The following is a 24,855-nucleotide window of genomic DNA, read 5'->3' as shown; positions in this document are numbered from 1 at the left end:
CTACAGGGTGAATGCTCAGCTCCTCCCACATCGCCGCGCCAGCCGCCCGACTGCCCGGGAAGTCAGAGGAAGCCGGCGGGACGGTAAGGGACGGCCAATCCCCGGCTGAACTCTGACAGTTCAATTTTAGTCTCATCTGACTAGAGCACCTTCCTCCATACATTTGGTGAGTCGCCTACATGCCTTTTGGCAAACTAAAATTGTGTCTTCTTATTTTTTATCATTGCTTTTTTTCTGGCCACTCTTCCATAAAGCCCAGCTCTATGGAGTGTATGGCTTATTGTGGTCACATGCACAGATAAACCAGTCTCTGTTGTGGAACTCTGCAGCTTCTTCAGGGTTACCTTTGGTCTCTGTGCTGCCTCTCTGATTACTGCCCTCCTTGCCCAGTCTGTGAGTTTTGGTGGGCGGCCCTCTCTTGGCAGGTTTGTTGTGGTACCATGTTCTTTCCATTTGATGATGGATTTGATGGTGCTCCGGTGGATCATCAAAGATTTGGATATTTTTTTATAACCCAACACAGAATTGTACTTCAAACAAGTCAGGGACAAAGTTGTTGAGGAGAGCTCCTTGGTCTTCATGGTGTGATGCCTCTTGCTTAGTGGTGTTGCAGCCTCTGGGGCCTTTCAGAAAAGGTGTGTTTATACTGACAGATCATGTGACACAGGTGGACTTCATTTCACTAATTATGTGACTTCTGAAGATAATTGGTTGCACCAGAACTTTTGAGGGGCTTCATAGTAAAGGGGGTGATTACATATGCACATGCCAATTTTCAGACTTTTATTTCTAAAGATTCTTTTTTATACATATTTTTCTAATTTCACTTCACCAAATTAGACTATTTTGTGCATATCCATCAGATAAAATTCAGATTTAAAAAAATAAACAAATTACAGTTTGTAATGTAACAAAAACGGTAAAAAGCCAAGGTGGGTGAATACTTTTGCAAGGCACTGTAGCAGGTGAGCAGCTGTATTACCAACTGTAATTTTCCACAAAGAACCTGGAAAAAATGACCTTTTTGGTGTCCTAAGGACAGAGGGCCTGATTCAGACCCGCTTGCGAGCGCTCGCAAGCGGGTCGATGGTGCCCTAATGCGCATGCGCACGACAGAGGGAGCTCCGTCGTGCGCATGCGCGAGACCAGCATAGCGACAGGGTCTGTCGCTATGGGTCTCACACCAAAGGTGGGCGTGCCGGAGGCGTTGCTGCCCAGACGGAGGCGTTCCCATGGGAACGACTACCGTCTGGGGGCGGCCCCACTGACATCACTACCGCAGGGTCTCGTCGCAAGCCTGATGGTCGCGATGGTCTTGACCACCGCGACCATCTTCTTGGCCGTTCGCATAAGCTGTGGGTGGTCACCCACAGCTATGCGAGCGGCCAGGAGGAAGCTCCATTTTTAGGTAGGAGGGCCCTGATTCAGAGCGAGCGCTCTGGTCAGAGCGTCCGGCTCTGAATCAGGCCCAGAGTTTGAGAATCAATGACTTAAATAATAACTTCAGTGTGGGACCAAACAAGGACACTAGCATCCTTATCTACCTACAGTCAATCAAATAAATTAAAATTTTACTAAAAGTCAAGGGTCATATTAATGTTATTTAAAAACAAAAACACCCTTTAAGATATAAAGGTATCAATATATAGCACATGATTGATAATAACTTTTAACAGCTGGACCTTTAAATGTAAGTATTTGCGCAAACATTATTTATATAAACAGTATTAAGCTACCTCATTATACAACCATTAGATCTCCATTATGTCAATTCTTTCATGCTATGTCAATCCAGGGGGCACTTTAACACACTGAACCTTGTGTTGATTTTATAATGCAACGGGATTGGCCACCTAGGTATCCAACAAGCAGTTTGCCGAACCATAGGGTGACTGGTGCATGGACAAAATCTAAGCAAACGAAGTACATTCTCAACTATGGAGATAGACAGTAAACAAAACCAAATGGTTATGCCCCAAGAAGTAGTATTTTACCACTTATCATTACCATTAATATTTTATGCTGCATCCCAAGCTGCTTCAGGAATACATTAAAACATAGTGATTCTCAAAGTCATTCCTCAGGACCCCATACAGTTCATGGATTCCAAATGTTCTGACATGTGCACAGATGTATTCATTACTCACGGACACATTTTAAAAAATCTACAGGTGGAGCCAATTATGATTCTGTGAGGAGACCTATAAAACATGCACTGTTTGGGGTCCTTAAGACAGAGTTTGAGAACCTGTGCATTAACACATACAAGGGATGACTATATTGGGTTGCCATGGAGTTTTTCATAGAAAAGAAATATCAAGTAAGAACACAATTTCCCTATTTAATTTTCACAATCTACGTCAGCCCAGACTAATGGGATGTACCAATGCAATTAATCATGGGACGAGGGTACATGAATCAAACACTCAACTAACTATAACACATTAATTGATCAGTGACTTAAAGGATATTTTTTCGCATACTGTGTTCCCAATAATCCTGACATTAAAGAGATAACCATTGCAAAAGATCAGGCTACTCCTTTATATAAATATTCAGGTGACGCTTGCGCTCTTTGGGCCCTAAATGTTCTAGAAACCCTGGTTGAATGTGTCCTCAATACTTTCGGGACTACAAGGTCATTCCTCTTATAGGCTTGCGCACTTACTACTCTTACTCATTTTGTAAGGATATTTTTTGCAAGAACTTGACCTTTCGTTGACATTCAGGAACAATGAAGACATGATCAGTCTTCCTAATATACTTAGTTTTTTGAGACGTAACTAGAAATCCCTCTTACTAAAACCAGTGCAATCTTTTGTCTTGCACATTTTTCTGGCTGAAGATACAAGGTCGATAGGACAATCTACTGGTTCAAAAGAAATTTAGAAATGACTAAGAAAGAATGGTTTGTTCATAACGCTACTCTGTCTATATAATAAATATGAAGAAAATCTTTATGCCATAGAACTTGTAGTTCTCCTATTCTTGTGGCAGATGTTACTGCAACCAGAAAAATAACTTCGTGTGAGCATTTTTAAAGGTATCTGTTACAAATTCACAAATATATAGGGGACTGATTCAGAGTTGAGAGAAAAAAAAAAAATAATAAACTTTACACCTTGGCAAAATCATGTTGCTTAGCAGATTTTAAATCTGCTCAATCAGCAGAGAGATTTAGATTTGCTCGACGTGTGTACTAGCTCAAATCTAAAATACAAATGTTAAAATAAAGCTGCACCAATCTCATTGCAACACAGCTTGTGCAGGTGCAAAGTTATTTTTTATGCTTTGTTCCAAAGTCTGAATCAGCCCCGTAGTGTTAGAACTTGCTATGCAGTGGATCTCAGTGAGACCATTGAGATGACTGCTTTTCTGTTGGACTCAAATCCCTTCCTAGCAGAACTTTGGCATTACAATAGAGGCTGTGAATGTATATACCATCTCCAATTCTTAAAACATACAAATAAATGTCTATTTATTATAAAATGTCTATTAATTATAAAAAATGTAAATCTATTAATGCAATTAGTTGTACAGGCACTGATTCATTACACCTTACATATTAGACATACTTTATCGAAAGAAAAGCATGTGAATATCTAGGGGTCTATATAATCCTATAGTTGTCAGACAATTATATGAAATAATTGCACAATGAATATCAGATTTGGGGGTGCACTCTTGCTTCTTTTATTATTGCTGTTTAACAGATATTCTATAACCTTGTTTTTGCTTATAAAATATTTATTGACACTGGCTTGTCTCTATATAATAAGATTAAGAGATCCAATAACACAAGCTTTATTTATTATTTAATTATTTGAATCAATCTTCATTTTCAATATATACCTTGTATACATATAACTATGTATAGACTTATGTTCCTTGTGATACACGCTATTAATGATGAGGTGTGTTCATTTGTGATACCAGATGGTTCTATTTCTAAGTGATATTTTTGTGAGGTAAATGTATTCCTTGATTTATGAGCCTCTTAGGCAAACAAACCTCTTTAAAACCTTTATTTGATGTGTTTCTATTTACAATCTAACATCTTGAGAGACTGAGCAGTTACTGTACATCCGTCCATCACTTGGGTTTCTAAAAAAACTTTTGTAATGTATTCTACGAAGCAATGTGTGGCCTGGATTGGAGGTATATGCTTAATGAAATCCACTCTGAAGTATTATCACATATATGATGGAAACCAGAAGCACTAAGCAGATCTGATCAACATCATCATGTTTGAGGCTAGAAACTACATAAAAGGAAGGGTTGTATTTGGATAGTGGTCATTCTGTTAAGGAATTAAATAAAATATAATACATTAATGGTGTAATTAAATATAAGTGATAAAAATAACTATCTAAACATTTGTATTTAAGAGCAAGTGATATAATATGCTGAAGATACCCTTTGTGAATTATACAAGCATTACGTTTATTGTTCATTAAGTGCACACTGTAGACTCAGGTTAGGGAGGCTGCTCTTTGCACAGATTATAAACTATCCTAATTACTACATATTGTATACAACATAGGTTAAAATGTAAGCAATCTAAAATGAGTCCAGAGAGTTTCTGCATTCAGTAGAAACAATGTATTGACTCAGTTCGTATGAATATAGAATTGCACAGACACACTGATCAGTTACTGTGGGTTTAAATACCACCCCACAAGGCACAGGGATTGAGAAATTGGACACTGGTGGAGACAGTCAATTTACACATTAAACTGCTCTGTATTACTATTGGTACAATTGCTCCTAGTAAAGAGTCATCTTGTTAAAATGTGGCTTTGGACCTTATTAACTTGTCACAGACTCCTTAAAGTGCCCAGTGAACTGTTATCACATGAGGACTGAGGGGTCTATGTACTAAGCAGTGTTAGGAGAGAGTGAAAAGTGATAAGAAAGTGATAAGGTGCCAGCCAATCAGCTCCCAACTGTCATCTCACAGGCTGTGTTTGAAAAATGACAGTTGGGAGATGATTGGCTGGCACATTATCACTTACTGATCACTTTTCACTCTGTCTCCTAACACTGCTTAGTACATAGACCCCTTAGTATTTCTAATGGCAATGTTATGAGGAAGCTGAATACTGTTTGCAGATACATTTACATTTAAGGAACCTGTTTAACTTTTGTATCAAGATTAATTTAACACGACTATAATTCTAGGAGTTAAATGAATATCATTAAATATAGGTGAATCAGGAGGATACAGAGCGGTCTCTAAATTATTCTAAAGTATCCAATAATGTAGCACGAGTGCAGCACTCCTTCCCCTTTCAGTAACCTCCATCTGCCTGAGCGGCTCCTACACCTCACCACGCCATGATTATTCTGGAAATGATCCCCATGACTAATCGGTTACTTGTCATTACTCACTCACAAACTCAGATGGTAATGTGGGGTATATATTGTAAAAGTTACATTCAAGGAACAGTCAAAACAGAAAAAGGGGATTAGATTAGTGGAATTCAGTAAAATTTGCAAATAACTTTGTTGCCAAGGCTGTGCAAGGCCAGGAACACTGCATAATGAAAGTGAGAACCCATCTGTGCAGAGAAGAGATGAGGGAACAACATACAAGGTGCGGCATCAACTGCAGCTAAACTGCATCCAGAAATAATATAAATGTGTAATAATGCAGGTGGGGTGTACAACCTTATGAGAGTAAACTGCAAATGCAAATATATATATATATATATATGGGAACAAACCTGCAGCTGTACAGTGTTATGTTGAAGACCTCCAACAATTGGCCTAAACCTGACAATTCCCCTTTCTTCTGCAGCTGTGGTTATGGCATCCAAGACTTTTTCCAGACTAGAAAGAGACGAGATACATCATACCAAGCGATAAAAATGTCATTGTAACAAACAACCAACACAAAAATTCAGAATCAATTTATAACACTAAAAAAGTATAAACTTCGAAGATTGCCGCAAGGACACAGCAAAGTTTATGATGACAGCATTGTTTGTTATCGTCTTGTTTCAGTATTCTTCATAAATTCACCAAATCTAATTAAATCACTTGAAGCAGATGGCTAGGAACAAAGAACATAAGAAATCCCAATTCACTCCTGAACAGAGTGAAAAAAAATATTTATTGCATGTTAACAGTGTACTTCTGTCCTGTAAGAGATACAATACCAAACAAGACATAATTAATTCACTTTTCAAAGGTAATGTCTTACCATGTGATTGCTGCATATCTCCCAGATGAGGAAAAGCAATTACACTGTAATTTTTATTGATGAGAACACATTAACTTGTAACTATTAAAAAAAAAAAAAACCTTGAATGATTTTGTTAGTTCCAGTATGTATTTTGAATGCAAACCAACATAGTGTCTCATTAAGTATCCTAATGAAATATACCGTAAGATGTGTGTGAGAATATTTAGGTATGACAAAAGATTAGTTCACTTGGCACAGCTGCCTGTAAAGAAACATTATATAGACCAAGTATTGTACGTACATGTTTTCTTCTCCTACAATGCATATAGCAGACAGTAATTTGACCACATCAGTCATCATGTTGGCTTGCTTGGGATCCATGGCTTTGGCCAATAGTGAAAGACTCCTTTCTTCTCCCATGATCCTCTCTAAGCCATGCTATAAGAAAATATCACAACAATATTGATAATTTTGTTTATTAATATTAATTTATTATACTGAACATTTAATTTGTGCTATTTCTTGCTGTATGCCACAATAAAAGAAATGTAGGACAAGCTGGGGACTTTACATATAACTGCAGTTGGCAGGCTAAAGATAAACAATGTACTACAAAACGCTATAAACATGCACCCTACTAAACATTTGAGACCTGCTTTAAAACAATTATGAAGACATAAAATAAATAATGCACACCAGTATCAAAGTAAATGCTAAAACTATAAACTGAAGCATCCAAGCCGGAAAGCAGGAAAGTACAGACTGACTTCACTAACACTATAATTATATTATGATTATAATCCATCAGCGGGAATTTACTACACATAAGCAGTTATTTGCTTAATTCAAACAAGGAATTACACCATAACACAGGCAGGAGACAAACCCCAATTGCTATTTTGCATAAGACATATGTACGCTTGCAAGGCATGTTACTTATGTGGTGATAGATATTGCTAATAATTTCTCCCTTGGTGGATAATTACTAATACTGTACAATAAATTAGGTAGTATATGAAACTTAGTGGGCAACCAGCTATTTCAAAAAAATCATCCACCAAATTCTGTGTAAAGCTTTGACCATTAACAATATCCCTACGGTGGCTGGAAAAAAAAAACCTAAATTTTTATGCAGATATGGTGCTCACAAATCAGCAGCTTGTGTCACTATGTAAATTAAACATTAGGGGGTCAATCAAATTAGGTGAAATCGAGTTTGGTTCATGAAACTCCCATGAATCACACGCACGTGCACATCTGAGAAATGCAAGATCACATTAGAAATGGCAATTTGTGGCGATGGTGTGCGACTTTTTAACAAACTGTGTCCTGGGAGAAGTGATTGAAAAAGTGGAAAAACCACCCTGGACCCCCAAAAATGTGACAACCAAGATAGCAGGACCATATAGAAGACTGTAAATTGGCCATAAGGAAAATACTGGAGCTTTTAAAAAGGTGACAAATGGTGATTTGTCCATATTTCACCAATGGTGTAAAATTGAAAGCCAGCAAGTGTATTATAGCAAATTAAAGTATTTCGGGATACAGAAAAATGTATGAGTAGTACTTCAGCATTTTTATACAAGTTTGTAAAAAGTAGGAATAAACAATGTTGTCCAACATCTGCAAGTTCTAAAACCCCTGTCCCGCCAATACAACATCTCCACATACTGTACCTGCCCCACATAATTTGCACCTCCACATACCTGCCCCACATCATTTGCACCTCCACATACCTGCCCCACATCATTTGCACATCCACATACTGTACCTGCCCCACATCATTGACACGTCCACATACCTGCCCCAAATAATTTGCACCTCCACATACCTGCCCCACATAATTTGCACCTCCACATACCTGCACCTCCACATACTGTATCTGCCCCACATCATTGACACATCCACATACCTGCCCCACATCATTGACACATCCACATACCTGCCCAACATCATTGACACATCCACATACCTGCATCACATCATTTGCACCTCCACATACCTGCCCCACATCATTTGCACCTCCACATACCTGCCCCACATCATTTGCACCTCCAGATACCTGTCCCACATCATTAACACCTCCACATACCTGTCCCACATCATTAACACCTCCACATACCTGTCCCACATCATTTATACCTCCACATACCTGCCCCACATCATTTGCACCTCCACATACTGTACCTGTCCCACATCATTGACATGTCCACATACCTGCCCCACATCATTTGCACCTCCACATACTGTACCTGCCCCACATCATTGACACGTCCACATACCTGCCCCACATCATTTGCACCTCCACATACTGTACCTGCCCCACATCATTTACACCTCCACACAGGGGCTTATCTTCCTATTGGCCAAGATGGCACTTGCCAGGGGCGCCGGTGAGGGGCCCCACACCAGCCAGTGCCCCTGGTAAATGCCACCGGCAGCTAACCCCCCGATGAGTCAAATTATTTATTTTTTAGATGGAGACAGCTGTGTGTCCATCTCAACACAGACGGCAAACGCTGCCGCGATCACAGCTACAGAGAGCTCAGAATGTCAGAGGGAGGTGGAGAGTTGCTGTGCATGCTCAGCCACAGCTGCTCCCTCTCCCTCCTCATAATATGTGTTGCCGCGGCTGCCAATCTCCTCCTCTCAGCCCCAGGTATGTGATTCTGTGTGTGTGGTGTGCCATGTACAGTATGTGTGCTATGTATATTCATGTGCAGTGCTAGGTGTGTGTGCACTGCATGTGTGTGGTGTGCTATGTATATGTATGTGCAGTGCCAGGTATGTGTGTATAATCTGTGTGTGCTATGTATGTGTGTACATTATATGTGTGTGGTGTGCCATGTACAGTATGTGTGCTATGTATGTGCAGTGCTAGGTATGTGTGTACAATGTGTGTGTTTTGTGCCATGTACAGTAATGTGTGCTTTGTATATGTATGTGCAGTGCTAGGTACAGTATATCTATATCGGTTCACTAACTGACAAAGGGGGGGGGAGCGCCAAACCTTTACTTGCCAGGGGCGCTCAGAACCCTAGATACACCCCTGCCTCCACATACCTGTCCCACATCATTCACACCTCCACATACCTGTCCCACATCACTCACACCTCCACATACACCTGTCCCACATCACTCACACCTCCACATACCTGTCCCATATCATTCACACCTCCACATACCTGTCCCATATCATTCACACCTCCACATACCTGTCCCATATCATTCACACCTCCACATACCTGTCCCATATCATTCACACCTCCACATACCTGTCCCACATCATTTAACCCATTACTGAGCTGATTAGAGAAAAGAACCTAAAAATCAGATATGAATTTATTGGCCAAATAATGCTATTTAAACCCCTCATTGGGAGTGGCGTAAGATAGATTCTGCACTGCACCCCGACATTTGCACCTCAAAATACAGATTTCCTCTTCTACCATATCACCTGCTCAGGGGGCTGCACACATTAAACTGTGAATTTCCTACAAAAAAATAATAAGAGCTTGGAATTGCATAGCAAATAAAACTCATACAGTAGTACGAATTTGCCGTGAGAACACATCACTGGACTCAACTTGCACCTAATTGGTTTGACCCCTAAGATTATGTTGTTTAAAATAATATTTTGTAATCTGCAATGTAATCTTAAGAACAATGTGCTTGCACTACTTTGTAACTTTGTCTCTCTTTAAACCTCAAGGGTAAAACACAGACTAAAACTGACATTATGGAAATGTAAAGTGACGCAATGGATAAATTGTAATGCATTTTACAGTACTTGGTGGTAAACAAAAGTGGTATATTAAAAGTATTTGTAAAGGATAAAGAATGATCACTGCATATTAACATATCCTCCAATAATTTAATCTTCCCTTAACCAAATCTCTCTGTAAGGATATAAGACTGTACTGTCCCTCAGCAGCAAGACATTTGCAGAGAGTCAATAGATCTATGTAAATTATCAGGTGACTCCATGTACACGAATGTGTAGAAAGGAGAAGTACAGTGGGATTGTGCTGTGAGCGACAATGCAGAGATCATTCTACAGTCAATTTTCTACAAATGTCATGTGACTGGTTATCACAGCAGTCATCTGCCATCTAGTACGCGGCACATGATTAAAAGCAGCTTGAAGAAAAAGGCCAGTAACAAAAGTACATGTCTCTTCTCATAATAAACCAGAGAGATATTTTTAAATGAAATACAATACACTAAACACAATATTTTCATGGGATTGCAAGTTTAAAGTGCAAATAAGATAACCGGCCAAACAAATACACAATTTAATTGTGCAATAAAAAATAAAGATACATTATTAATATAATGATATACAAATTACCTTGTTGTTCATGAATGCCTTGAGACACTGTATGACTTTGTGTTGAATCCGCTTTTCTATTTTTTCATGGCTGCAATAAATTTATACACATTTCAAAAATAAAAAAAGAGAGAAGACTCAAGGAATATGGGAAATCTTGAAGGAGTCTAAAAGTAACTACATATGAAACATGAATGGACACATATGCATGTGCTATATCACTGAGATGTCAGTATGTGCCAGGGATGAAGCACACTTTATTTAATGAACCTAGAAGCCACTGTTTTGTAGCTGCATCGAAGGAATTTGTCACAAGTGGTTTTGTTATAGGGAAACAGAGTGTCTCGTTAAACTGACTAACCCTCCTCAGGACATGAGACACCTCAAATATAATGCAACCACGGTCCCGAAAATATTCACTCAGAAATTCAAAAGTCAAGGGTACGTCTTCATTTTCAGAAGTGATCACTTTGAGAAGCTGGGAATCTAAATGCGAGTGCTGATCTCTTTTCTCCTTACTGGGATATTGAGTATTGACACTTTGATTTAAGGCTCATTCATCACTAAGTCGTGCTGTTATGTATGCTGCCTGCCTTTGCTTATTATACATTTCTATATTGCTATCTTGTTATCGATCTAACTCCTTCCTTCCATTCCTAACGCCTTCATACTTATTCCCTCCTCTCTCCCATCTCCCCTCCCTCTCTTCCTCCCGTCTCCCCTCCCCCTCTCGTATCCCTCCCCCTCTCGTATCCCTCCCCCTCTTCCTTCCAATTCCCTTCCCCTCTTCCTCCCGTCCCTCTCTTCCTCCCGTCTCCCCTCCTCTCTTCCTCCCATCTCCCCTCCCTCTCTTCCTCCCGTCTCCCCTCCCTATCTCCCATAGCGTAAACACCATGTCCAATGAATTTGTCTGAGATATTGATACACACACCAATAATACATATGTAAAGGTGGTCAAGAGTTAAAATAATCTAGTTTGATTAATAAAATGATGAGCTTATTTTATATTATTCTTTTGCACAAATCTCTGATGTAAAACATCTCACACAGGATTATACCAACGGAGATAGGATTAAAGAATATATTTCAGAATTAGGGGATTATTCAACTACTTTATTTTGCAATTTGCAAAGAAATTCAATGAAATTGGCCACTAAGGAACTCATTTAATAAGTTTGAGAAACTGAAAATTATAATATAGGAATGTATTTTGTAAAGCCTGAATTTTAAACAATTGGTAGTGCTTAGAAATGGTTCAGGGAATCTGACTAGAATAAAGCTAGACAACAGTGTTTTAAATCCATCATTCAGAACAGTACATTTGAACTACATAGTGTTATCTTATATGATGTTGTAAGTTTCTATACAAAGGTTTTGCATAGCTTGAAGCCAAAAAGACAAATAAGATAATACAGAAACTTAAACACATGAAGAAACTCTGAGAAGAAAGGCTTAGAGTACGGACTTGTGCCTAAGGGCTAAGGTGGTGGGTGGGGGAGATTAATGTGCAGAGATACTACAGAAATGACAGGGTTTGGAAGTTTGAGACAATTGCATAGTTAAATGCATTCATAAACAAATAAATTTTGGGAGTAAAATAAGACATATATGAATCAACAGAAAACTTATTAAGTAAGGTAATATTAACACAGAATGTCTGCCGTTTCTACTGGAACAAAAGCACCCATATTTTATAAACATTTTGAGTGATCAAAAATAAAAGGTTTATTCCAACGACCAGATCTGTTCACCTGATTTTAATCAAATTAGGAAAAACCAGTTATTTGTTAGATGGGCGTAAAGAATATCAGGTGGTCCATGTCAGCAGATGACAGCACATAGAGAGCAACGTGGTCGTCAGTAGAGAGGAAATAAGGCCCTAGTCTCTGGTACTTAAACATACCCTTTCACTGACTTAACATTTTACATTTGTATTATATTTACATAGTTGAATATTACATACACCTCCCTCTAAAGTGAAAGTCCTTACCTGCTAAGGAAACGATGCATTGGTTGGTGTCACCACAGAAACAGGAAGGCACAGATTGATGTTTTAGTTTTTTACTTCATTTATATTGACTTATGAACACTGTTTATTTAGATTTCAATAACTTTGTACATTTAAAAAAAAACCTGGCTAAATAGGTACCCATACATATATCACAGTGTGATACAAAGCTATACATAGAAAGTGGTCTAACACAAAGTGTGTACTTCATATTAGAACTAATGGGTCACAGTTTCCTTGTACAGGGGGAACATTTTACAGTATTCCAATTACAGTACATTAAAGCCATGGAAGGTAAACTATGGCAAGAAAGCAATTCAATTAGCTGTGGTGTCCGAAGAAACTGGAATAGGCACATATCCACCATGCACGGCACCTGTAACATTACTACTTTTCCTGCAGACATCGATGGGGTGCAAGGAACAATTATTGGTCTATATGTGCCATTTCGAGGGGAATTGAATTGCCCCCATGATGTACTAACAGACGTGCACTTTGCTTTGTCACATTTGGATTAAAACTAAATGTCTGGACATAAGAAATAAAAACATACTTTCTATGAGCGCTGTTGTAATTTCCCTTTATAAAATGCTGCTGAAAATACACTGTACTAGCATAACAAATAAGTGGTTCGATTCAGAAGGGACTTTTAGATAAAAGCAGCACCAGTAATGTAGCAGACATTAGCATCCTTATCTAAGTTTATTATTATTATATTATTATTATTATTATTATTATTATTATTATGCTTAAAATATAGTGAAAATGTAAGGGAATAATACATTACCATTTTCCAACCACCATTCTTTCTAAAATATCCAACAGCAAACCAAGACCATCATGTCCAAAGCTTTCAACCCAGCTAAATAAAAAAATACATAACATGAATGCAAAAATACAAAACAATGGCTTTTGTATCAATTAACGCAAAATAATAAAATCTAAGTCTCATAAACCTTATGAAACAGTGTTAAAACATTTAAGTATTACAAATCAAAACAAAGGATGAAGAAATCCATTTGGTAAAAAACAAACTCTCTCATGAAAACAAGATACAAGGGTGTGGAAAGAACATAGGGTTGCAAGTGTTGGGCTAGTTTCACACCTGCTAGTTTTGATCGGGCGGCAAAAAGTCACCCGGTTTTTTGCCAGGTGTAAAAAAAAGATAAACAGGGAAGCAGTGGATCCTTTCACATGGCCTGGGCAAGGCACGGTTGCCGTGTAACAGCCGGGAGTATCCACTGTGCAGGATGGCTGCCATGCAGTACCCGTGCGGTCCCTGCACTCCAGTGGTGTAAAGGAAACAATGTTTCCTTTCACAGACCCAGGCTTGTGCCGACCGAGCTTGTGTAGCAGCAGCTGCTGCTGCACATGCCCAATAGAAAATTTTAAAAACACACATTAAAAGCGGCTCAAAGAAGCTGCTTGTGAGGGAAGCAATCGGGAAGCCGACTGCCTAAATACCGGCAGCCGGCTTCCCGACTGTCATATCCCGGCAAGGGTGAAATGCTGGGCGTCTAGATGTAGACGCCCGCATTTCCCCGACGCCGGGAGACCGGCATCCCGATCGTAGTGATGCCGGGTGCCGCGAGCGGACAGCCGCGGCGGGGGGAGGGTTAGGTTTAGGGCTCCCGGGGGGGACTTAGGGTTAGGCACCCCCAGGGAGGGTTAGGGTTAGGCTAGGGGGAGGGTTAGGCACCCCCGGGGGGGGACTTAGGGTTAGGCACCCCCACGGGGGACTTAGGTTTAGGCAGCGGGGAAGGGGGTGGTTAGGGTTAGGCACTTGGGGGGGAAGTTAGGGTTAGGCACCCCTAAGGAGGGTTAGGGGGGTTAGGTTAGTAGATACTGACCTATCCACGATCGTGATTTCCAGCGCTGTCGGGCTTCCGCTGCTCGGAACTCTGCTGATGTCGGCCTGCCGCTGACGGGAATCGAACCGCCGGCCATGCGGCTGGCGGTATTTCATACCCATTCCGCTTGTGAAAGGCACTGAGTGCCTGGAAAAACCCGGCCGGCTACAGCATTTTTCATGCCCGGCCGGCCAAAACCAGCAGGTGTGAAACTAGCCTTAGGGTTGCAAAAAAACACTGGCAATGTAAAGAACAGAAAACAAATAGTCACGATTAGCTTATCTGAAAAAGTTCTGTTTCCAGGACACATAAAGATGAAGTGAATAATACACTTAGGGGTCAATCCAATTAGGTACGAATTACGAGGTGCGAGTTGCTATTTTCTATTAAAATTTGCATAGTGAATTCATTTTGCAATCCAATTAGCAACTCGCACTGAACTAGTCAGACCGAATTCGCATTTCTCTATTTGCACCTCCCTGAGGGTGAGAGATGTAAAGGAAAATCTTTATTTTAAGGTTAAAATGTCGGGACACTGTGCTGAACCCGTTGGACACCCCACCCTAAAGACTAATAAGGCAATTGGAGGATTCCAATTCGCTTAAATAGTCCAATATTTACATGTCATTTACTTCGTTAGTTTAGGCACCCCAAATATAATTACAAAATTTTATTGAAAAATAATTGTTTTTTACTTTTTTTTTTTTTAATTTTTCAAGATGGCCTCAAAGTACAGGTTGAGTCTCCAATATCCAAAATGCTTGGAACCAGGGGTATTTTGGATATCGGAATATTCCGTATTTTGGAATATTTGCATAAAATAATGAAATATCTTGGGAATGGGACCCAAATCTAAAACACAGATTGCATTTATGTTTTATATACACCTTATGCACATAGCCTGAAGGTCATTTTATACTATATTTTTAATAATTTTGTGCATCAAAAAAAGTTGTGTACATACATGAAATTCAATTAGGTTTCATATACACCTTATACACACAGCCTGATGGTTATTTTATACTATATTTTTAATAATTTTGTGCCTTAAACAAAGTTTGTGTACACTGAACCATCAGAAAGCAAAAGGTTTCACTTTCTCAGTCATGCTAAAAATATTAGCAGTGCCGTGCAAAAGGTTTTGTGCATTATTCCAACATGGGGTGGCATCCATCCGGGCTATTATTATCGATCATGTGCCCCCTCTCATACGGGGCGGTAATAGAAATAAAAAATTATTGCAAAAGGAGAGTAGATGGATACACATCCTAGATACCATTGCTCCTAGGGGTCTCAATGAGACTCTGGGGTTGCAGTGTTTTCTCTAGGTTAGTGATTTCCATGGCTCTGCTTCCCTTGGTATTTATGATTGTAGTGTATTGTTAGTATAATTCTGTATGTCTTTACTTGTATATTGTACCTCTGCTGTGATTGTACCAGTTTGTCATTATAAGTCCATATTTTTTTTGTGTGATCTATCTGTGATATGCCAGTTGGCATTAGTAATGTACATTAGTAATGCTTATTCATGCTGGCGTATACTTGAACGCGGGCTTTTATGTTTATTTTTAATATTATACATTTATTGTTTGTGGTTGCTTGGCAACAAGATCACATGGTCCACCGACTTACGGGGCCCCGCTTGATGACGTCACGTATTCAGCGCCGGCTATGCTGGGCGCGATTGCGTGGAGCCGGACGCGTGGGTCCTGCAGGTGAGTGCGATGTACAGTGATTATGTGGCTTTATATATCTGTATGTTATATGTGTTTTTTGTACTGTTGTCCCTGAGGAAGGGGGAAACCCCGAAACGTCAATAAAGGACTGCTTTTACATCACATTGCAAGTCTATGGAGTGCCATCCTTTCTTCCACTACACTATATATATATATATATATATATACATACATATATATATATACATATATATATACATACACACACCATATATAGATATGTCCTTTCTGGTCTATCCACCGTGTGTTTTGAATAGTGTTGCACAGGACGCATGATAGCCGCCGACTCCGAGTGACTCGGCCATCGCATGTTGTCTGTTTTGCCGCAAATGTGCCTTGTTCAAAATGTGATGCGAATAAGACACACAGGCAGACTTTGCTGATTCAAATGATAAAACATATACATGCTGCATGTGTGTGGCAGAGTCTGTAAAATCATCACAATGGAATGTGCTGTGGAAAACCGCTCTGACACTGTAACGTAGCATTTTGAATGCAAATACAGCTGCAGTCGCACACAGAACATACAGTACACATGCTCCACTTTTTTTTTCAATTAATCTTTTTTTGTGTTAATTTGTGACCACTTTAAATTTTAAGTTAAACAAAATGATTAAAAGCAATCATTTTTAATAAAAAAAAAAAAAAAATTAAATGTGTAGTGCCTAAACTAACGAAAAAGGAAATTTTGGGGTAATTTAAAGCAATTATTTTTTTAAACACCCATAAATGAGATACAATTATTGGGCTAATTAAAGTGAATTAAAAAGTTCCAAAAGTCTAGTCATTAGGGGGCTTGTCCAAGGGGTTCTGCACTTTGTCCCAACACTTACCTTCAAGTAACAATTTTCACACCCTCAAGGGGTGCACACAAAAAAAACTTGATCTCCTGGAAAAAAAAAGTGAGTTTGGAATCAAATTGCACCTGCTATTCGCAATGTGAATTCCCTGTGATTACTGCACACCTAACTGGATTGCCCCCTAGTGTAGGCTTAGATTGTGAATAGGGTTAGGCTGTGGTTGGAGTCAGGCAAACTTAACACTGCAACAAAAACAGCTTAGTCAACATGCTGACTTGTTGACATGTCGACATCCCATCCCGACAAAAGTTCCGCCTGCTTGACTTTTCGCCTACATCGCGTCTTTTAGATGCGGAATGTTATCGTGCGCATCCCCGCTAGTCGCAGTATTCAATTCCAAAAGACGCAAACACGCATCCCGGCGAATGTGTAATAGGCAAAAAGTGCTGACAGAATTTGAGAAACCAGCCTGTCACCCCCAAAGAGATTCACTAACTTTGGGGATCAATATAGATGTGCCCGAATAGCCCTAATAAAGCTATTTGGGGTACTTAAGATGTGTCAATCGCTTCTAATTAGCGTCTTTGAACAGGTGGTGAAGAAAAGCATTAAGCATTTTTGGGAGAAAATAAGTAGTCCTGTAAAATTTGGGGTACTTGAAAATGGGTGTAAGCATATTTTAAAGTCTCTAAAGTGATATTTTAAAAAACGCACCTGAAGCAAGCACCTCCAATCAAAAAAACACCTCACCCATACTTGCAGGCCCCCAAAAAGTCTAGTTCATTACTTTTTATGTTTGTACCCCGACTTTGTACTTTATCGCCCACAAATTCAAACTACTTTTTAGGGGTGTTCCTCACCTTTTTTTTTTTTTAGGGATTTTTTGATGCAGTTATCCTTTGGAGGCTGTATCAAGGGTTCTCAGTGCCTTTGCACCCCAAAATAAAAAATGCACTTTTCTCCTGCTATTCAAAGGCTAATCTTTTTCTCCTATTACTTTGCATTGACTTACCGCATACGTGAAAAGTATTTGGAATTGAATATGGATATAAGTTTCCAACTGTCGAAAAGTTGCATTTGGCGATACTTTTTCATGAATCTCAGATTTTCGCTTCTAATTGAACAAGGCCCTTAACATTTTGTACCACACCAATACATACACATGTATCCTTACTTAGACCACTACTTGGAGTGAGTTTTAAATTCTGTAATTAATGGTGCATACACATGGCGAGATATGTCAGATGAACGATTGAACAATTGGAGCCTGTATTAAAATGAACGGAATCGTCCAAGTCTGACCGCATACACATCAGATGTCAGATATCGTTATCTGACAAACGGGAACGCGCATCGTTCATTGTTGCAGTCACACGTCAGATTTTCTTACAGATATGAATGATTTTTACCATAGTTATCGTTCAGGTCTGACAGAAAATCTGACCGTGTGTATGTACCATTAGAGAAATTTCAATGCCCGGTACTACAGAAAATGTTAGTCATTTATTAGGAACATTAAATATTTATGGCTAGCCCCTCCATCGACTCTCACTGCTAGAGAGATGGGACAGACCTAGCCAGAGAGGAGGACCCCGCTGGGTCACCTAACTCCCAGAAGTTATAAACCACCAATAACATTTTACAGCTCAAATGTTCTGTAATGTCCTTGTAAAAATGTAAAAACCTGTTGTTTCAACACACTATGCCCAAAAAAAAGAGAGGAAAAGGCAACACAGATTGGATAATAGATGGATAATTTATTTGCATTGCTATATAATAATCAGACACATCACCATTGTTCAAATCATAACATAGCAACTGTCTAAAAATCATTTGGCAGACTCAGAGGTACAATCTCATTTTTCAGAAGCCGCCCGAGAGTACAAATAGTTCATGTTCATATAAGTAATATTAGCAGCACGCTATTTTCCAGCGTGAAACCTACACACAATATTATAGTGGGCAGTTAAATGTTTTGAGGTACACAATATACTGTAAGTCATAAATGATGTGGTGTACAATAATAATCCTATAAGAATAACCTTTGTTACTACATTACGTGGCCAAGATCAAACAATGTTTAGTGCACTAAAAGCATTTTAACAGCTTAGTAAAGGGAAGGCTCCATTTGTTATTCATTGCAACTGAAATGCAAGCATGTTTCTGTCTTTGGCACAATGGTTATAAGTTTTCATATGTCATCAAATGTGTTCACTGTAACCACTACGGGCTTACAAATGAGTAATAGATTTATTTCTTTTTAAAGCAGACATTTCATTGATGAAGCACGTCATGTTTATCAGCAATTATTAAAGCCGGGTACAAGCTACCAGACGATATGTCGTCCGATCGTCCACATCGGCCGATGTGTATGGGCTATGTCGCTGAAGAATGTGCGCTCCTGCGCAACATCATTAATCGGACCTGCATGCAGGTCCGACAGGCGATATAGTAAGCGGGGACCATGCTGCCAAATGCAATATGGCCCCGTCGTCCCCACCAGGTCCCATCGTTCGCGAAATCGTGCTGAATACACATCATTTAGTGTGTACCCAGCATAACACTATGCGATGTGTGTACTCAGTGAAGGAACACAGCAACAAAACGATACATAGCGCGCACCGTACACACTATACAATCCAATGAATGATGGTGTGATGTGTTGTTACATGCTGCATGTAACTGCATAGCATTGTTCATTGCATCACTATGTGACGAACGACCATAGTGAACGACGTACCACGCATACAAACTGCACAAGCCATACGATATATTGTTCAGTACTGCGACAGAACGATATATCGTATGACAGATTGTATAGTGTGTACCCAGATTTACACACTACTAAATTTACACGTAACTCATCTTGTAAAAGGGTACAATTCAGCGTTACATCCAGTAATCCTATACAAGTATCTCAGAGCTGGACACCTGAGCAAGGCTTTCACTAGTTCATTCTTGCATGCTGAAATCTAGCATCCCTTAAGGAGAACGCTTTTATGCTGAATATGGAGAACAGCTTTTTATCATGCCATAAATAGAGTCAATATAATATGATGCACATGTACAAAAGTTAAACACACCATAACCTTAATTCTGGAAATGATGTGCGCTATAAAGCTTTTTTTTTTTTCACTAAATCTATTTATCTGATGATAAATGTCACCAGATTCATTAAAAGTAAAAAGAAATTACTTGCATACAGATGTTTGCGATGTAAATGGCAACTCAAGAACATACTGAAAAGATACACACTTTGGGAAATCATATCTTTGCGTATTGCCATTCTGTTTCCGTACTTTAATAATCAACAAGCTGTACGCCTTCAAGCATCTCGTAATCAAATTCAAGCATGTATGTCAGTGTGAATTTCAAGGTGCAGCAAAGAGGCCTTTACCTCAATTCAATTTGTTAGAAAAGGCTAGGTACCTACACTGAGCTTAAATTAATTTGTTTTTTTTTCCTGCAGCAGCTTGAACCATTATCCCAAGGGGTGCTTGATATATGCACAGAATTTCACATTTATACTTCACACTTCTTGACAATGTTCCTAGACAAACTGCAGTTACTTAAATCTGAAGAGATATCAATTGAACTTTAAGAGGATGGGTTATAAAAAAACTGTAGTAAATAAAGGATGATAAAATCGTAAACACCCAAGCACAAATATTGTGTAACTCAATTAGGGTCATTAACTTGACGGGGGTGAAAAAGGGAGGTAGGCTCAGGCTTTATCACCTGAAGCTATTCAATTAGCTTCCCTTTTTCTACCAGAGTCCTTTTTAAATGGCCGTTAAAAATGGGTGTTAAGTGCAGTTAACTCAGAGTCCACGACAAGTTCACCGATCTATGCGTTAACTGGGTCTTTACACCCTTTACCTGCACAGTTATCGGAGATTTCCTTTTGGGTTTCAGGAGACCTGAAAAGAAATCTCTGATAAGTGGGGCTAAATGAATACGGACCAGCGATCAATTAGCGCCCATTCAGTTAATGGGTGTAAATAAATTCCCCCATAGGGCCGTATTCAATTAGTTTTGCATCCGCAAAAAAGTTCCGGCTACCCAACTTTTCACCTACATCGTGTGTTTTGGACGCAAAAACTTATCGTGAGCGTCCCTGCTTTCCACCGTATATTCAGTTCCAAAACAGACGAAAACAGCAAGCGGCGAATGCAGAACAGGCAGAAAGTACTGACAGACTTGGGGAAATCAGCCTTACACCCCCCCTCCCTCAAAATAGATACACTAACATTGGGGATGTAGAAGTGTTCCAATAGCTCTAATAAAACAAAATGGGGTACTGAAGTTGTTTAAAATCCTTGTTATTAGCGTCCTTGCAAAAGTGGTGAAGAATGGCAGTCAGCTTTATTTTTAGTGTGTGAAAGTAAGTAGTCATGTCAAATTTGGGGTGCATGAAAATCGGTACTAGCATATTTTAATGTATCTAAAGTGAAGTTTTAGAAAAGTGTAATTCCTCCATCAAACAAACACCGGCAATCCCAAAAACACTTGGCCCCTTCTTAGAGCACCCCCAGAAGCTTATTTCGCTAGTTTTTCCAAGTTGTCCCCCCACTTTTGGCAAAAATTTCAAAGGCATTTTTTGGGGTGTTCCTGGAATTATTTTATTGGGTGAAATGTCCATTGGGGGGTGTACCAAGGGTTTTGAGTGGTTTCTCAACATCTGCACCCCAAAATATAGATTTTACACTTATTTTCACCTGCTATTCTGTGGAGAAAAAAGTATCGCCTATTACAGTGTCTTGACTTTTTCGCGAAAACTGAATGGAATTGAATACGGAGTAAAAAAAAATAAAAATATTGCAAAAACCACGCAGAAACGGCTTTTCACTTCTAATTGAATATGGCCCATAATATGATACATGCAGCATATATGTAAAACAAAGTATACAAGACTGAATAGTGACCGGTTCTTCTTTTAAGTAACACCACTTTGCACAATTTGTGGCGCTGAAGCCATCTCACACATATGGTGAAATGCTGTTTGTATTAACAATGCAGTGTGCATCAATCCAAACAAAATTATATAGGTATGTAATGGCTCTGAGTGTGCAAAACATTTCCTAAAAGTATAAACAGAGGCCAATTGCGTAACTATGACCTTGCCCCCATATTAATGCTGCCCATATATCACACTTCGGAAAGTCACGATCTTGTGGACTTTCTCCATTTGAAATTTATACTCTCCTCCTGCAGTTCTGCCTAAATGAGGTATTAATAAGATCACCTGGGCTTAAGCATGGATTTCCTTGAAACCTGGACTGTTAGGGTGCCTTGCGGACCAAGTTTGGGAACCACTGCTCTAGCCAAATAGTCCTGTTTCAAGGTAGTCAACAATCCCGAATCCCGGGTGGATTTTACCACCTTAAACACTCTTCTCTACCCCACTCCCCCTTCCCTCCCTCCATCCATGCCTCTGACTTCGCATCTTTCTTCATCTCAAAATTGTTTTTGATCATGCAGGAAATCTCCACCAACCAGACCCATACCATCCCTTTCTATCTGTCCTCCTCCACCCTAAAGGTAATTCAAGTTCTTTTTAGGGCTCCTCCCCCACTCCCTCCGCCACCTTGATCCTATTCCTTCCTACCTTCCCCGCTCTCCTTCTCCCAACGTCTGCTTGCAGCTGCGTCCAGCCAAGCTATAAGCTGTGCATTACATAAAAAAAAACTGAGGTATAGATCATCTCAAAGTGACATCAGGGAGAGAAACAATAAAATAAAAATCAGGTGCTTGACACTCAGCGCGTGCAGTCTCCTCAACTCAAAAATGACTAGATGTATATAAACAATTTTTTGGGGACAAATATACTTATAGGGACTATTTATGAACTATGGAGACAAAAAAGATTTATTGAAATTTGTACAGGCTCCTCAAGTTCAAAATTACTATATGTATATAAATATATATCTATATAATAAAGCAAGAAGGTGTGTGTCTGTCTGTTTGTCCTTTATGCACGGCCAGAGTTTTGGACCTAGCTCCACCAAATTTGTCAGGGTGGCATAGTTTGACCAGAATTAGGTTATTGCCTAGGTTTGAACTTAGTCAGGGCCACACACTGTTGCACAATCACTAAAAATGTGGAAAATCATAAATTACACAGGTTTTGGGGCTGGCTCAAGAGGAAATTGGCAGTATGCCAAAATCCTGTGTGAAAGCTATAAAAGCATCCTTTAAACAAGTGTCAAACTATATTACTCATGCAAGTTCATATTAAATCCAGAGTTAGTCCTTTAAAGTGATCATATATATTAGTCAGCCCTCTGTTTGCATGCAAAAGTGTTACTAGAACTTTGGGGGCCACATAGCAAGATCTTAAAAGGGCCCATCCAGAGGTAAAACAAAAACATACATTTACACCCACACAGAGCCCATTTATATTATGCCACAGTAGTACTATTTATGCACATTATGTCATGCAGTAGTAGTGCCCCTTATACATTATACCACACAGTAATGCCCTTTCCACATTATACCACACAGTAATGCCCTTTACAGATTATGCCATATAGTAGTAGTGCCCCATATAACACATTATTCTACACAATAGTACTGCTCCTTACACATCATGCCACACAGTAATGCCTTTATATCATTATACCCCCCAGCAACACACCTCTCCGTGTACCTCCAGCAACCCCTTGCCTCCCTGTGTGCCATCAGCAGCCAGCAACAGGCTCCACTAGCTGGGGTGTATTGCCCCAGCCAGGAGAATCACTTCTCGGCTCCCTAGCTAAAGCATTCGCACCCCATACTAGTCAGCAAAGGCCAGAGATCCTGGGGAGGTGCAGACCCCCAATAAAAAGGTCCCCCAGGCCCGAGCTATCCCTCGTATCCCTTGCTGGTGGATGCATTGTTGGTCAAAAGTCATGAGGTGCCCCCAAGCGCAAACAACACTGGGCTCTTTGAGCCAGAGCTGGTTCAAAAAATATGGGAGAGGCAAAAAAAACAAAGGGGTCCCACATAATTAATTAACCACCACCGGCTCAAAGAGCCTACAACATTTTCTTGGACCGAGCGCTGGTTCTAAAATCATTGGAAGAAAATGGTGTGGCATTCCCCTGTATTTTTAGAACCAGCACCAGGCTCCAATAGCTGGGGTGCAATGCCACAGCCAGGAGACCCGCTTCGTGGAGTCCCCCAGCCAATGCATTCGCACCCCGCACTCAGGTAAATAATAATCAGAAATTCAGCATTTGTAGCATCCGTTTTTTTCTCATCATTACCCAGGCCTGAATATTGCACCCTCTGGTGTAACAGGACATAGAATTTGTGTCGCCTGAGGTTCATCATTTTTTGAAAAGAATGCTACATAGGTTTAAATTGTGCTACCTGTAGTTATTTAATTACAGGTGACAGTTTTTGTCATCCGTAAAGTGGTAAGTTCTTTATAAGGCACAGACTCCGTTGAATGAGCAAGTGCCCATGTGATCTATACTATACTACATCTGGAAGACCGACAAGACGCTTCGCGAGTGTATGGCCCTTCATCGCTCGACGATAAGGGTTGCTATCCAAACGGGCCACAGTGATCAACCTGTGGCTCGCCAATTTGCCCAAGCAGATCATAGCCTTGCTTTATTCAAGTACATGATCATAGATCATATACCTCCTATTGGGGAGGGGGGAGTAATAGATCAAGGAGATTATTTCAGTGAGAGTCACGTTTGGATCCATCGATTGGTGACCCTTGTACCAAGGGGGCTCAATGATCGATTAGGCTTACACTGTTTTATTTGATCAATTACAAATTTTCTCCTTCATCCACTAGGGGACACTGGAGTCTCAGTACAGTGGGGTATAGATGTGGGATAACCGGGAGCTGGCACTTTAATAAATTTGAAAAGTAGTTAGCTCCTCCCCCTCTATACCCCCCTACAGGTCAGTCTTAATTTTGTGCCAAGGGAGCTGGTCACATACAAG

The 24,855-nt window shown here is 39.8% G+C and overlaps 1 protein-coding gene across 6 annotated transcripts in view; it reads right to left on the bottom strand.

Annotated features, from left to right (window-relative positions):
• DIAPH3 (diaphanous related formin 3) overlaps nt 1-24,855 on the bottom strand; it is a 786,386-nt gene that overhangs the window by 470,455 nt on the left and 291,076 nt on the right. For all 6 annotated transcript variants that reach the window (XM_088481432.1, XM_088481491.1, XM_088481243.1 and 3 more), the window contains 4 exons: nt 13,313-13,387; nt 10,539-10,608; nt 6,489-6,625; nt 5,727-5,832 (listed from right to left, as the gene is read on the bottom strand). In XM_088481432.1, the coding sequence (XP_088337558.1) occupies nt 5,727-5,832; nt 6,489-6,625; nt 10,539-10,608; nt 13,313-13,387 (388 nt within the window). The remainder of the gene's footprint in view (nt 1-5,726; nt 5,833-6,488; nt 6,626-10,538; nt 10,609-13,312; nt 13,388-24,855) is intronic.

Source organism: Taudactylus pleione, unplaced genomic scaffold (genome assembly GCF_031769625.1).
Source record: "Taudactylus pleione unplaced genomic scaffold, aTauple2 ptg000005l, whole genome shotgun sequence".
Classification (NCBI taxonomy): domain Eukaryota; kingdom Metazoa; phylum Chordata; class Amphibia; order Anura; family Myobatrachidae; genus Taudactylus; species Taudactylus pleione.
The sequence above is the reverse complement of the archived record's forward strand: the minus strand, read 5'-3'. Positions and strand labels throughout refer to the sequence as shown.